Genomic DNA, 15,664 nt, shown 5'->3' on the forward strand with positions numbered 1-15,664 from the left:
GGTATGTCCTTCCCCCCCACAAATAATCCCTAACAGTGGGACATCATCCTTGCTGTCCCTTCTGCCCAGAACAGGCACCCAGCCATGCCCCTGCTGGCTGCTCTGTGGGAATTTAGGGACTCTCCCTCTTCCATCACCCTGGGCACCCTGACTACACCCCTAGGCTGCCAACGCTCTGAGGCAGTAGCATCAGGCCTTGTTAGTGCCAGTTGCCACGCCATACAACACAGTGCATGATGCCAGCTTCCTGTGTTGGTTATGGCTCCCTCCAACCCTGTAACAGGAATGGGGAAGAAGGGGGCGGGGGTGAGTGTAAGAGAGAGAGAGGGAATGGGGGGGTGCGAGTGTGTGAGGGAGAGGGGAAATGGAGATGGGTGTGTGTACGTGTCCGTGAGAGAGAGGGGGAATGGAGGCTTGCAAGGTCCTGGAAGCAGACAGCGAAGTGGCCAGGCCTTGGTGTTGATGATGCAGCATCGAGGCAAGCCAGGAACAATGGCCCAGCCAGCTCAGAGTTTCCTCCCTGCAGCTGGCTCAGCCTTCATGAGCAGCACAGGTGTGGGCCCAGCTCTGGAGGCTTTAGGGAGCTTTGCGCAGCAGGTCAGGACAGCTCAGAGAGCCCCAAGAAAGTCCTGGCGCCTCCCCAAGGTCTGCCTTTCTATCCCATGCCAAGGTGCCCTAGCTGCTGGGAGAGCCAGGTTCCACCACAACCCCAGAAAGTACAAACTTGGCTCTGAGGATTTTGCTTTTGAAATGCGCACAACAAAGGCAAAGCAACCGGTTGGATAACATCAGTGGGCGTCACCTGCTCCCCACTCCCAGCCCAACTTGTTCCTGAGCTGCACAGACACGGCTCCTGCACAGCTGCGCAGTCATCATCATCCTCCTGCCTGGCTGGGGAAAAGGGATCTCTACCTCCTCACTGGGCCTAGGGACCTTGGCGGCCCCAGGCCACAGCATGTGGGAATCGACTTCCATCACCAAGAAAATGGTGCAAGGCAATGCACACCCCCAGGCGCCCAGCAGGGTATGTCTCCCAGGCCCTTCTCTTCTCTCCTTTGCAAAGCAGTCTGGTCCCTCAGAGGGTGGTGATGGTGGGGGTTTCATGTGCATGGCTTAATAGTAGGTACAAGGCTGCTCTGAGCCCCAACCCAAGCAGGAGCACATTGTGGCTTTATGCCAGGACTCTTCTGGGTGAGGTGGGAGGTCAGTGCTAACATGGGTTGAGAAGCTCTTGGGGATACCTGCTGCCAGCACATGGGGGCAGACAGGGGCTGAGACATCTTTGGTAGAGAGGCTGCAAACTCCCTTGGCTTCCAGCTGCATTGCAGGGGTGACTGGCTGGCATTGATGGCTGTTGACCTGCTTGCAAGGTGCCGCGGAGAGGGAAAGCGAGGCCCAGGCTTTAATGTGTTAGCCCAACTTGTCGCTGTCGGTTCCTGTGAGCAGAGGCACTGGGTATGGACAAAGCTCCTGAGGGTGAGGGCCATTTCCCCCGCAGTGCCAGCGACTTGGGATATTTTCTGTGCCAGCCCTTGGACTTTGCCACTTGGCCCCTTCAGTTCAGAAGGAAGAAGCATCGTGAGGGATGCCCTGCCTAAGATGGTACCATCCCCTCCTGCCACGCAGCTGCAGCTGAGGTGAACAGGGCTGGCTGCTCCATCAGGGAGCAGGTACCAGCTTGTGTTCTCCCAGCAGCGCTGCCTGTGTGGGTGGCTGCTCCCCAGGCGGCAGCAGAGCCTGGCCTACCAAGTGAGCACAGCTTTTGCCCAGGCAGTGGAGCTGGTGGACAGAGCACTGGCTGGCACTCAGCAGACCTGGGTTCCATTTCTTTCTCTGCCACAAGCCTTCTGGGTGACCTTGGTCATATCCCTTTACCTTGTCGTGCCTCAGTTTCCCCACCCATAAGATGAGGATAATGGCACTCAGTGCAGTGCATCTCCCTCGTGAACTGCTTTGGGCCGTGCTGGGGGATGTTCTGTATTGTCCCTGCCCCAGGAAGAGGAGACAACAGGGCAGCTCAGGACTTCTCTCCTATGCAGCTTTAGGCTGATATTAAGAGCCAGAGGATGGTACCAACAGCTGTTTTGCAGGGAGTGTCTGGGGGCCATAGGCTGCACCACTAGTCTCCCCTGATAACAGGTGATGCCTCAAGGAAAGGGCAATGTGGCCATGTGGCCTGGGCAAGACCCAGAGCCATGTTCCCACTGCACAGGGTGAGGAGACTGCTGGTGGGACAGGGACAAAGGTAATGGCATTGCTCTCAGTGCTTCCAGTGGTTTTGCAAAGTAGGACCAGGGAGAGAGGGGACGATGGAGCACAAAGAGGGGGACACAAAGTGGTGAGGTCACAGGCTGGGGTGCTGCTCTCTTTGTTCAGGGCTCAGCTGAGGCAGTTGTTGTGGGAAAGGATGCTGCTGTGGCAGAGGAACCCAGTTTGGACTTGCCTTACAGGGAGACTTTTTTTTGCTGCTTCTCCTTTGCTGCTCCAGCTGTAGGTTCAGGCCAGCCCTTCTCTGAACATGGCTGTGTTCCCTGACTACTGTGGGTGCCTCAGCACACCTGGCCCACAGCGCAAGGAGCTGCACAACTGCTCCACCCACCTCACCCCACAACGGCAGCAAAAAAAGCTTACCTTCCACTTGGGGGTGAGGGGCATGTTCCTCCCAAAGTGACACTAGTGTATCAACCAGGGTTTGTGCCAGCCAAGATTTTGACCCAGGGTCTGGGACTGGCTCTGTCAGCTGTTCTCACACTAGAGCCAAGACTGCTCTTGTGATCCCAGGAGAAATTCAGCTGCTGGCCTCAACGATTTAATTTGCTGTAAAAAGGGAACCCAGGGCTCATGCATTAGATCAGGACAGGGGTTCAAATCCCAGCTTTGATAAGGGTGGAAAGGGACTGGGGGAAGTCAGGGAAGTCCCTCCTGGGCTCAGGGCTGGAAGAGCCAAGTGCACTGTAGCTGAGGACAGATAAGCCTTGGCACTCAGGTAATGAGAATGGCACCTGAGGAGGGGGCAAGTAGGATTGCAGAGTGCTGGCAGAGCTGAGAGGCAGGAAGAGGGATGCCCCTGTTGCTTTGGTGCAAACAAACTGGTAAAGAGCTAGGGGTGATGGTGGGATAGTGAGGGGGTGGGGGGCTGACCAGGAACAAGCAGGGATGCTGTGGTGGAGCAAGGGGACAGCTGTAGAATAGTTGGGGGGCTGCAAACAAGCTGGCAGTGCCTTGGCAGAGCAGGTAGGAGGAAGCCTGCATGCAATCTGCTGTGTGTCCTCTCTGGGCTGGTTTCCTGGGGCCAGCAGTCTGTCACTTTTACGAGGTCCATTAATCCACCACCAATTTAAGCTTGAAAGAAAAATGGTACCTCACATCCCAAATTGGTCTTTGATCACTGTGCAATGGCTGGTCTCAGGCCCTCTTGGAAGCAAATTCCATCATCCCTGCCCCATGCATGCTCCAACACACTGTCGTCCGCTTCCTCCCTGGCATGCGCTGCAGCGCTTCTGCTTGCCATGACTGGGTCAAATTGGGCTGTGCTTCGAAAGGCACTTAGAGTCATAGAGAAGTAGGGCTGGGAAGGACCTCAGAGGTCATTTGGTCCAACCCCCTATCCACACCATCCCATACAAACAATCTAAACTCTGCATAAGACTATCCTCAACCCTAACCTGCCACAGGGAAAACAGGGGAACCACAGAGTTAAAATCCTGCTTCTATAAAATATTGTCAGTATACTCTCAAGAGGTCCCGGGTAGTAGCATTGGAAAAAAATCACTCCCTGCTTTAGCACTTATTGCTGCTCTATCCCGAGCTCTGCCAAACTCAGAAAGGAAAGGACTTTGGGATGAAAAGGCATGTGGTGACCAGAGAATACAGTCCTTCAGCCCACTTGGCCAGGGGAAATAGAGCTCAGGGGTGGGTGGGGGTTGCTCTTGTGGGCTGCCCAGTGATCGCTCTATGCTTTATTCTGCATCTGGTTCCATCTGGCTGTACATAACCCCTCCAGCTCCTCGGGGAGGCTCAGCCCCTAAAGCTGCAGTCCCCAGTGCCATATCTTCCCTTCCAAGGCAAAACAGGACTGGAGCATGTAAAAACCCACCAGTCAGAGTGCACAGGGCACTCTCTTTGTGACCACTATTTCCCATCGCAGATATGCATCGTATTGTTTTCATAACTTGGTGGTATCTCTTGCATCCCAGATGATAAAGCCATCAGGTTTGCTTTGTCTCTCTTTATACCTCTGCCAGTCTTTGGTGATTCTGGTATCCCAGTTTTTCAGTTTCAGGTGTTTGTTGGAGAAACACATCACCTGAAGAACAATCCCAGCCTCATTAGTGTAGTCTGTTGGGTTGGGGGTAATGAGGACTAGTGATTACACGGCCAAGCTCAGACATCTCTGCAAGCAACTTATGTTCATGCCAACCAAACTATGGCCCATCGTAGACAGTACTGCGCCAAAGATACTACATCTAGCATGGTCTTCACATGTACAATCGCTTGGTTAGCTGTAGCATCTTCTAGCAGAAGTAGGGCTATCTCAGGGAAGGGAGGATAACTCTTGGACAAATGGATTTTCTTTCAAATGATGTGAACAAATCTATGCCTATTTTGTTCCAGCATGGCCAGTTTTTCCTATCCCACAAACATGGGTTTTCCCTGTGACAGGGCCTATATTTTTGACTTGTGAAACAGGCCTTAACAGTTTCCTTTAGCATTGCAGTTATTTTTACATAGCAGTGTAATGCATTTGGCTCTCCCATAACTAAAGACATGAACCTTTTCCCCCCGTAGATTAATGTCAAAGCTGCCTTCAGCATGACTGTATTGACATACTGTGTTAGCACCTAAGCCACTGCTCTCCATTTCTGACCACACAACAGTAAGGGGACTGTGCCATTACTCGCCTTGAAGGCATCTGAAGACAACTTGGTTTTACTTTTCCAGTGATGATATCTCCATGCTATGGCCTCATTATCTCACTTTTTAAGTTTCTCAATCTCATTACAACGATTTGCATCCCATGTCTTTTGGACACCTTTGCCCAGTGGTGATCTCAGTGTGCTGAGTCAGACAGCTAAATAAAGTCAGATTTCTCTACTTAGTTCACTGTTCACAGGGATCTAGATGCCTTCCTGGTTTGGTGGCAGGTCAGTGATGGCTTCAGCCTTACTGTGATTCCTCCATATACCTTGTGCTAATGCCTCTCTTGCAGGTATGACCATTCCTTAGCACAAAGTTTATATTTGCATTTGTATAGCTCAGACTGTTCAGAACCTCTGGTCATACTCTTCTATTGCTTCTCCCCAAATTGAAATGACACTGTAAACCTCAGCACCCTCTCTCCCCGTTGAAATAGCTCTGGCACACAGCACGCCCAAATGGCAGCTTTGGAATATGCATAAACCTGCCCTCTGTAGGTAGAAAAGCACCTTCTATAATCTCAATGGCATTGCCAGCATAAAAACTTCTACAGCATAACAAGTCCATCAATATGTTTCCTCTTTTTACATAGTGGAAAATGTTCCCCTTTTATATATTTGTTTAATACTTTTGGGTTCATACATAAGCAAGAGGTTGTTTCCTTGCAATGTGAGGGCTGCCCACTCTGCTAGTTCCTTTACTCGCAGTATGATTCCCAGAGCAGCAAAGCCAGTTCTGCTCCTCTCTTTAGCATCTGCCTCAGTGCAAAGGGAGCTTTTGCAGGGATAGGAATTGTGGCACAGTCAGTCTCTTTTGTCTTTGTTCTCTACTCTGGGAATTTTCCTCTTCTTTGATCTGCTGACCACATCTTACTCTGACAAATTGTCTGCCATTGCGGTGGCAAGTCAAATGGTCTTGTCTCCTCCACTCTTTAACTATGGCATTTGGTGCATTTCTCCCTTTCCTGTAGGGGCTGTGTGGCTGTGGTGTGTGTACGGGATGAGACCAGATGGTTTTGTAGACCCTTTGGACAAAATGTTGCCTGCAGACCATGGGCACAGAGTCCCAGGAAGCCCCTTCCAGTCTTGTGTTCCTTTTCTAGGGAAGATGCTCTTGAATTCTTCTTTAATTTTTTTCATCTTCTGCCCCACTTAAGTGTGGCCTGGTTTTTACTCAATTTTAGGTGCTCTTTTCCCCTGGTAGAATTATACACTTCTCATACCATGCTGAGCTAATTCATACTGAGGGCATAAGTCCCAGGTTGTAGCCATTCACTTTCTGCTACCCAAGCTTTTCCTTTTAGTGTCAGTGATACTGGTACCACATTGGCTGCTCCAACAAAATGCACCTTAAAACAAATAAACATCTCATTTGTTCTTGGATTGACTCAATAGTAGCTTTGCCTTTTGCTGCTGTGAAGAGTTCATCTGGGCTAGTGGAGCTGTTGTCTTTTATATGCTGAGCATGCTGTTTAGGTGCTTGCAGGCCCTGCAAAATTGTATAATCCATTGATGTTCTTGCAGCTTTTCCCAGATATTAGGCAATATTTTGGCCTGAGTTGGTGTCTGCAGTATGTGTAGTTTTACTTGGAGATACACATATGTTTCTGTCTTGGGTCTCTCTTGCAGTATTTTGGGATCATGATCATGTCTACCATGTTGGAGCACTGTCTACCCACCAGGTGCTTTTTTTGGACTGGGTGACTTCTGTGACTTGGCAACTTGTAGTTGCCCGGTCAAGGGTTCCTTCTCTAGTAATCTTTCCCTGATTGGACACAGCACTCTTATTCTGGATTAAAATGACTATACTCTGTGATAAAAGTGTAACTGGCACATGAGTGGAAAAGTGACAGCAGCAGTGGCCAAGTCCACGTGCCTGCCACCCTTTTCTGACCCAAACTGGGTCATTCCAGCCTGCAGCCTGAAAAGGTTGCTGTATGCTCTGGCAGCTGTGGCAATTAAAGCTGCCACCACTTTGCCACTTTAAAATTTCTGAACATACAAGGAGCCCCGCAGGCTAGATGACATGGTCTGTCACATTGGATCATGCCAGCACGAGGTTGGCCCATGGCTGAATCCAGCACAGAGCTGGGCCAGCATAAGAGGTTGACCGCACAGCAGACCACACCCTAGATCAGACCCATGGACTGACCGCACACATAGGATATGACCTGCAGCCCTCCCATACCCTTCATCCAGTCTGCAGGGCCAGTTGGTTGGGCAATGCTGGTCTGGACAATGTTATCATCACAGGCCAGATGTTCGCTGCCTGCCAACCTGGTGTACCTAGTGGCCAGGCCCTGTAATATCACCTGCTGCCACAGCCAGTTTGACAGAACTGCTCTCATGTCACCTGCCTGCTGCTTGGAACCAAGTAAAAAGCTGGATACATGACTGTAGTAATCATGATGTATATCTGAACCCAGTGTGTTTTGTTTAGGATCCTAATGGAGATTTGTTTTTGTTTTTTAATCAGGGATCAAGTTACTCCCCACAGAATTGCAGGATTGGCTTTTTAGCCAGTTGCTGACTCTTCTAAGGTTTCACCTGTTTTCTATGCCTTCTACTTCAAATCCTCTTTCACATGGTTCATCCCCATGGGGATGGTAGCACTCCTCCAGTTCCATTCAGCATTGTTAGCCTCCTCTGCCCGAGTGACCAGAGAACCATTAAGCACATTTGCTTGCCTTTGAACTGGTACTCATTGCTTCAACGTTTTTTCTTAAATATATTCCATGTTCCAGATCAAATCAACCAAATCAATTCCAAATCATATCAACTGAGCAGAACTTAATCATTCCAAAAACCTTTCTAAATACCATGTATGGCGCTACAGTTGGCAAGTATCCTCCGTCCCAGGCTCTCCCCCTGGGACTTCAGATACTCCCAAATCCATTGGCAGGCATCTTACATGCAGGCCTAAGCCAGGAGGTCTTAGGATTCAGATACTCCCACTTGATCTTAGTCCACAAGAGGCCGAGACACTTGATCTGCACATACTCTAGCACTGTTTGGCTTCCTTCCAGCTGTTTTCCAAAATGCCTGGGAGTTCAGGCTCTGGTGAGGCTCTTCAGTGCAACGTTTTTCCGGTCAGGGTATTTTCTTAGTCCGTTTCCTCCTGGTACCATGTGACATGCACATCATTCAGGGCTTGCAAAGGGTTTGCTCTGCTTTGTGTCCAGTTCTGTCCGGCTGTGGATAGTAACAATAGCTTCGTAGTGTCTTGCCCAGAATCTCTGTCTGGGAACCTTACCCCATAAAGGTGCAGGCCCTGCTACTCTGCAGCGTACAGCCCCAGGTGAGGTCTCACAGGAGAGGTACACCCCACTGAGTTAGGCCATGCCAGCATGTACCATGCCTGGTGGCCATAGGCCAATTAATGTACAGCCAGCTGGGCACAAGCCCAGGGGTCCCTACCAATTTGGGGCCCCAGCATCCTCATCAGCAGGGAAGTGAAAGCAGGGTTTTAAACTGGGCACTTAAAGTGAGTAGGGTGTGTGCCCATCTGAGTCTGTGTGTGCACACATCTGTGTGTGTGCCTGTGTTCATGTCAGGGAGAGTGTGTTTGTGTCTGTGTCCATGTGCAGAGAGTGAGTAGAATGCATGCCTGTCTGTGCCCGTGTGTGCATGTGTCTGTGTGTGCATGCCTGGGTGTGCATGCCTGTGTTCATGGCAGGGAGAGTGTGTTTGTGTCTGTGTGTCCATGTGCAGAGTGAGTGAGAGTAGAGTGCATGCCCATCTACATGCATGCCTGTGTGTGCGCAGCTGTGTGTGTGTTTGGCCATACTGGGGGAGGGAACTGGGGAGCAGGGAGAAGAGGGGGGCATGTGCCCCTCTACCCCCAGCCTGGCCGGGGCCACCTAACCTCCCCTGCCAGCACCAGGAGGGGAAGGGGCCAGGTCCCATGGGGGTTTCCAATTTTGTGTTTGCCAAGGGCCCCAGTACATCTTAATCCGCCTCTGCTGGGGGCACTACAGCACCATGCGTCTCAGGGCAGATGCAGCAAGGAGACCACTAGTTACTGGGCTGGCCTCTGGTTGGGATGTCTGGAGGTAAGCTGTGCGGGGATCAGAGTGAACTGCAAGAAGAGAAGTTTCCTGTGCTGTGGTCCATCCGCTAGGACGTACCAGGGGAACTTGGCTGCCCCAGCAGCAAACATCCCCAGGTCACACCTGGCCTGTTCACTCCCCAGAAGAGAGGCTGCTGGGTGGGAGCCATGTCAGGGCAGCATGCCACTGCCATCCTTGGCACAGTGCTGCCTCCCACAGTGCTGAGAGGAGGAGCTGGGAGGAGCCTCCATCCACAGGAATTTGCCCTGGGAGGAAGGGGGGAAGTGTGTTGACTGCCAGGAAGCGTCTCTGCAGCAAAAGGCCAGTGCAGACTTGCGCTGGGAGAGTTACTGCCTCTCTGAGCCCTGTCCCTGCCCCACCCTGGGGGGAGGCTGGGATTCACACAGCATCATAGGCTGAGCTGGGAGGAACAGAGGCTGGGGATTGTAGATGGGTCTCTGCCTGCAGAGACTTACAACTCTGTTGCCCTGCTAAAGGGATGGTTTCTTTAGCGGGGTAGCAAGGAGACAGGAGACAAGCAGTGTCAGGTATTACCTTGACCTTGGAGCGGCGCCAGCAGGCTGAGAGCAGCAGTGCATCTGGCTGAGTAATCCCCAGCAGCAGCTGCTCTGCTCCGGGCTGCTCCGACTCACTGGAAACTTGGAAGACTCTCAGAGCTGTGCCCGGATGGGAACATCAGGGAGCCATTCCTCCCCTGGTGCACCGTGAGCATCCACGTCTCCAGACTCCCCAGCAGAGCACTTGGCAGCTGCTGGCTTTGAGGCCTTGGAGACAAATGTCCCTGACAGGTTGCAACCCAAGGGCCCCCTCCTACCCCAGGTGCCCTTCCCCTACAGCCCTGAGGCACTGTGCCCAGCCCTGGGAAATACTGCAGAGGAGAAAGGTGGGGCTGCAGGGAGGGATCCCTGCAACAAGCTCTGGATTAACCCTTCCAGCCCGAAGGTAGTGCACCTCTCCCCACCTAGGGGGTGGGAGATCCCAGTGGCGGTTAATAAAGTCACTGAAGATTAGACTATCTTATCCCCCATCCCTTATGCCCACACCCTGAGAAGGCACTGGGCATGCCTTTCTAGCTGTCCCTTTCTGGGCCACATTACAGCTTTTCCTGCCTATTTGCACCCTAGCTAATTTCTGGCTCAAGGGAACTTGGGTCTTGCAATATCCTGTGCCAAATGTCCCTCTGTTAGGTGGATTTGGCTGTATCTTCACCATCCTCTGCTACTGATTTCTGTCAGTAGGACTGGTCACAAACTCCTCCAAGACCGCTTCAGGCTGGACATAAGGAAGAACTTCTCTACTGTCCGAGCCCCCAAAGCCTGGAACAGACTGCCACCAGAGGTGGTGCAAGCACCTACTCTGGACTTCTTTAAGAGACATTTGGACATTTATCTGGCTGGGATCTTTGACCCTAGCTGACTTCCTGCCCCTGGGGCAGGGGGCTGGCTTGATGATTTTCAGAGGTCCCTTCCAGCCCTAATGTCTATGAAATCTGTGAAATCTGTTCTGGTGGTCAGGATGGGTCTGGGCACCTTCCTCTGGCCCTAAGGATTACCCATCTCCCTCTCAGGGCGGTCACTGTGAACTGAAAGGAATCTCATTACTCTCATGAGGTACTCCCCCCCCCCACTCCATCAGAGAAGAAAGCAAAGTGGGTCATGGGACATGTCCAGTCTGGGATCTTGGTCTGTGGTGAAGAGCGGGGGTGTTAGCCCTCCAAACTACAACTCCCAGGAGGCAGTGTAGCACCATAAGGAAATGCACCTGGTTTGTCTGGGCTACTCTTTAGCTGTTGCAGGTTAGTGCAGTTGGCAACCTCTCTGCGAACATTACATCCTTTCCCTTGCACCTCTACCATGAAATTTGGTGAAAATTGCTGTGACAAAATTGTAGCCTTGGCTGTCTTTAATTAAGGGCATGACAGGGCTACCTGAATGGAGGCACCAAGCTGAGAAGAGGGGATGGAGGCTGAGGGAGCAAGTCAGGCGAGACGCTTGGGTGGAGCAAAGGGAGGTAGACTGAGCGCCAGAGGTAGAATGAATAAGGCTTTGCAGGGCTGTTGCCCCTTTCATCTGAGTATCTGCAAGCCACTCGGAGCCAGGGGTTGGCGTCAGCACACCCAGTGTGCGTGTATTACTGAGCTGTGCTATTTTTTTATTACCAACGCTTGCAGATTGTGCTGTGGGGTGCACTCATGTTCACATGACTTGCCCAAAGGTGGTAACAGTGAGTCAGTGGCTGCAGAAGGAAAAGTACCCCTGTGTCCTGGCCCTCAGTGCCTTGTGCTAACCACTAGGCCTCACTGCATCGGAGAAGAGAGATGAGGGGAGGTGGCTGAGACTGTTTTCACTGTTTTCCTTTGTTCTTGGATGTTCATGTCTTGTTCTTAAGAACAAGGATCTGTGACTGTTTTGGCCAGCTCCTCTTTTAGGCCCCAAAAGAAGCCCCCTGCTAGTACCCGCATGGAGGCTGGGCCCATTCTGGCCCCAAATTTTTTGTGTTTCAGGAGCTCTAGAAGGACGTTGTCTGTCAAACTCAAACTTGCTTTGCAGGAAGAGCTTTGAGGGACTGTCAGAGTGGAATGCCTGGGCAAGGGCAAGGATGGTTCAGGATGTGGTTCCAACATTGGACTGGGTTGCAAAGGCTCACAGACCTGTGGAGAGGGGCAAGGGCCAGTGTCGCATAGCCAAGCTCCTGCAAACTTTTCAGGGGTGGGGAATTCAACCCCTGGATTTGGAATTTGCAAGTAGCACCACTGTTGTTCAACCAGAACCCTGCAGTCGAGCACTGAGAGGTCCCCAGCACGAATCTGAATTTCCATTCTGTGAAACTCTCTTTATTGTCAGGGGAGTCTGGGGCCCGTGTGTCAATTCATGTCAAACCCTGGAACACTTGTGCTAACTAGGTTTTACTTGTTTGGTTTTTGTAGCTCCATCAGCTTACCTCTTCTCTGATAAGCCGGCAAGACTTCCTGGAGAAAGCGTGCTTGCTGATGGATACAAATTTCTTAAATTAATAAATGATCAGACACAGGCCAACCTTTCTGACCTTCTTCAGACCTCATACATAAGCATAAAAAGCTCTGTCCCCAAACTCACATTATTTTTTGAGGTCACTTTTAAAATTCGCATGACAGCAAATCCAGATAATGCCCTTACAAATGTGTGATCAATCTGATTGACCCAGAGCATTTAAAAATCCCAAGACTTGGCTTAAATAGCATGAAATTTCAATCAGAATAAACATGGGCTTCTTATGGGCTTCTTGTAATTTGTCTTTTGGTTTTTTGAGCCAGCAGGGACCATATTTGTCACGCTTTTCTCCACAGCTGCAAGAAGAATTTACGTTTAAAAAAACCCAAAACAGATCAAAGCTAAGATTCTCACATAGCCATGTGACTACAGAAGATGGGGCTTTAAATACAAACCACTGATCAAGAGGAAAGCTTTATTAATATAGTCTTTTAGCTGCTGGCCACTGTGCACTGTCAGATAAATACAACATTTTAAAATCAACGCTGCATCATAATGTGTATGCAAAATTGAAAAATGAAAGGAAAAAACACTAAAAAATCCAAAGTTAGTTCTAAGCTGCACCTGCTAAGGCAAAATGGAATGGTAATTGGCACAGGTTAGAAACACATTGCTTCACAGAGGTCATTGTGAGCCTTTCTTCCAAATGCCCTGAGAGTTGTCACTGGTGCGAGGGCATAGAACTGTAGGGGAGGCATGGCCGGAGCATGGGGCCTAGGAGCTCCCAGCTCAACACCTGACTCACTGGCTGGATAGGCCATCTCTGCGTGCTTTGGTTTCCTGCTTCGTAAGTCCCAGATAGCCCATCCTTGCCTCCCAAGGGAGGTGCAGGCATCCTTAATTAGAGTCTGGGTACCATTAATAGTGGATTAGTCACCCAGGTTTTACTAGTTGGTTGGGAAGAGCAGTGGAGCTATCCTGGGCTAAACAGGTCTTTTCTCATCACATTTGAAAAGGAAAGTAGGGGTAGGCCTGGCTGTTCATACTTGTCATTGCAATTTCTCTGCACATCTGTAGTATCTCTCGTCCTGCAGCATATGGAGCATTGCAAGCTCCACTTCTATACTGGAGGCCTTTCAAGGGACAAGGGCTCTCTGGAAGTGATGCTGAGGGGAGCAAAGTAACTGTTCTGGCTCTCTGGCTGGAATGGATGCGATGTGCTGTTCCCTGTATCACAGCAGTGCCCTGCATCTGCACTTTGTTAGAGACAGCCTGTATCCCACAGAGATACAGGCAAGACAGACCTAGAGTGGCTAGGCAGAAAGGATGGTTCTCCCTGGGTTTTAGCTGGGCCCTGATTCAGATGGGCTGCATTAACCTGTCCTTGTTGTAGGTTTCCATCAGCATGTGGGCTAAGATCAAGTGTAGGGAGTATTTGAAGTCCCGGACTGAAGAGTGGGATGAAAGATGCTCGCTGGTTGTAGTGCCATACATGGGTGTTTAGAACGATTGTGTTCTGCCTGCTCAATTGATACGGTTTTGGAACAATTGAGTTCTGCTCAATCAATATTGCTGGGATCCTTTGACCCTAGCTGACTTCCTGCCTTTGGAGCAGGGGGCTGGACTTGGCTTCCTGCTCTTGGGGCAGGGATCTGGACTTGCTGATCAATCTTCAAGGTCCCGTCCAGCCCTAATATCTATGAAATCTGTGACATCTATGAATATGATTTGGAACTGATGTGGCTAATTTGACCTGGAACACAAAACATATTGTATAAAAAAGAAAAACAAAAACAAAAAACGCAGCCCTGATTGTAAGTGCCTCCAGGGGCATGTGAACCTCAAGCCTCCAGGCTTGGGGCTGGACATAGGATGCTGCCAAAAGACTTTGGAAATATCTGAAGCCCCTGGTGGGAGTGGAAGATGTTTGCCTGTTGTAGGGCCACTTACGGTTGTGGACTGACTCATGGATTTGGACTTGATTTGGCTGGGAACTCAAAAAATGTCTTTAAAAAAAAAAATCACAGTGAAATGGCTCAATATCACCACTCGGCTTTCCCTGGTGCCATCACCTCAGGCCATGGGCAGAGAGGCTGCTCAGCTACCCAAACCCACCACTGCCCCCAGAGGAGACTGCATAGGAGGGACTGTCTGGTGCCTGAGGCTCCCAGGCCCAGCTACACCCATAAATCACCCATGCTAGTTTGCACAACTGACAAGGTGTGGCAGGGCAGGGGCTGGCTTTGCCTCCTTGGCTTTCCACCTTAACACAGAAAGGAAGCTGGGGCCGCCAAGGCCTCACCTGCTTAAGGTGGAACTGGCGGACCTGCTCGGGCTTAAAACCGGCTTCTGCTGTGACTTCGGTTGCTATGAAGAAGGGTGTAACCCTGTCCCGCTGCAGCCCTGGAAAGTCCTGCCCCAGGAAGGCAGGGCATGGACAGGGACAGAGACGGGGGCAGGGGTAGCGTGGGCTGAGGGTGTCCCATGCTATTTCTCCAGAGCAGCTGGGACTAAGCAACTCCCCCAGGAGTGCAGAGGGAGGATCCAGCAGCTGGCCCCACCTGCGCTCCTGACAGACACGCTTTGCTCCCTGGGAGACTTAGCTTGGCACCAGGCTTGGAAGAGACAGAAGGGAGAAAGGGAAACTGGACTGGTGGCCTGGGACAAGCAGACGTCCCCCTCCCCCCAGCTCTAAGGGACAGCGAACCGGGCTCCCTGCCCACCCGGGACCATGCAGGAGAATAACTTCTTCTTTTCGGCTTTGCAGCCCGAGGCGGGCGTGTGCTCCCTGGCGCTGCCCTCGGACCAGCAGCTGGACAGAAAGAGCAAGGTGACGCAGGATGCAGCGCTGCTGAAGAGTGCCCGGGTGCAGGAACAGGTCCGCATGAGGATGTTGCAGAACAACCAGGCAGCCAACAGGGCCAATGGCACTGAGGGCAAAGGTAGGCAGGAGGGTGCGGGCAAGGGTGTGGGCCTCACAGCTGTGGACAGAACCAGTAGTTACATGGGGGGGACATCTCAGTGGGCAGCTGGCTTTGACCCAGGGCACTGCCCCTCTCACCCATCATCTCTGGTGAGGATGAGGCTGGGTGGGGACTGGGAGTCGGGACACCGGGGTTTGGCTCTGAGCTGTACCTGGCCACCACAGGCAAATCACTTCTCTTTTCTGTGCCTCAGTTTCCCCATCTCTGAAATGAGGCAGAGTGTGGTCACCTGGCTCACAGGGGTTATGTGAGGCTCTGGCAGTCAGAGTCTGTGTGGTGTGGCTCCCGGCTGGGTAATCATTGCTATCATTCCCATGCTAATGGGGGCACTCCCTCCCCAAATATGTAACCTGGAGTGTCTGAGGGGTTGGCTGTTATTTATTCCCAAGCCCTGATGCATGGCTGAATGTGCTGTGGGTGTCGTGGGGCAGCATCGCTCGCCAGCCTAGGGAGGCAGCAGGGGGGACTGTGATGGGGGACGGGGAAGCAGAACTTCTGCCCGGACCCCGGTGTCAAAGGAAGCAGGATGCAGGGGTGAGCTTGTACCCACCTCATCAGGAACCCAGCTCCTCTGTGGGGCTCAGGTAACACAAAGCAAGGAGCTCCCACCTGTTGTTGCTGCTTCTGCATTTAGACACTCCCTCCTATCCCAGGGAGTCCAGCCCACACTTTGTCTCAGTCCCTGCCTCTCCCTAGAGCCTTCCCTCGGACACAGTCTCTGTTTT

General features: G+C 51.5%; 1 protein-coding gene across 1 annotated transcript in view; it reads left to right on the plus strand.

Annotated features, from left to right (window-relative positions):
- Positions 1 to 828: 828 nt before the first annotated feature.
- Positions 829 to 15,664, plus strand: part of PKP3 (plakophilin 3) — a 39,731-nt gene continuing 24,895 nt past the window's right edge. Inside the window, exons 1-2 of the mRNA XM_019547241.1 lie at positions 829 to 1,024; positions 14,723 to 14,897. Coding sequence (XP_019402786.1) covers positions 956 to 1,024; positions 14,723 to 14,897 — 244 coding nt within the window. The 5' untranslated portion in view covers positions 829 to 955. The remainder of the gene's footprint in view (positions 1,025 to 14,722; positions 14,898 to 15,664) is intronic.

The sequence above is a fragment of the Crocodylus porosus genome, unplaced genomic scaffold, assembly GCF_001723895.1.
Source record: "Crocodylus porosus isolate Cpor-Errol unplaced genomic scaffold, CroPor_comp1, whole genome shotgun sequence".
NCBI classification, from domain to species: domain Eukaryota; kingdom Metazoa; phylum Chordata; order Crocodylia; family Crocodylidae; genus Crocodylus; species Crocodylus porosus.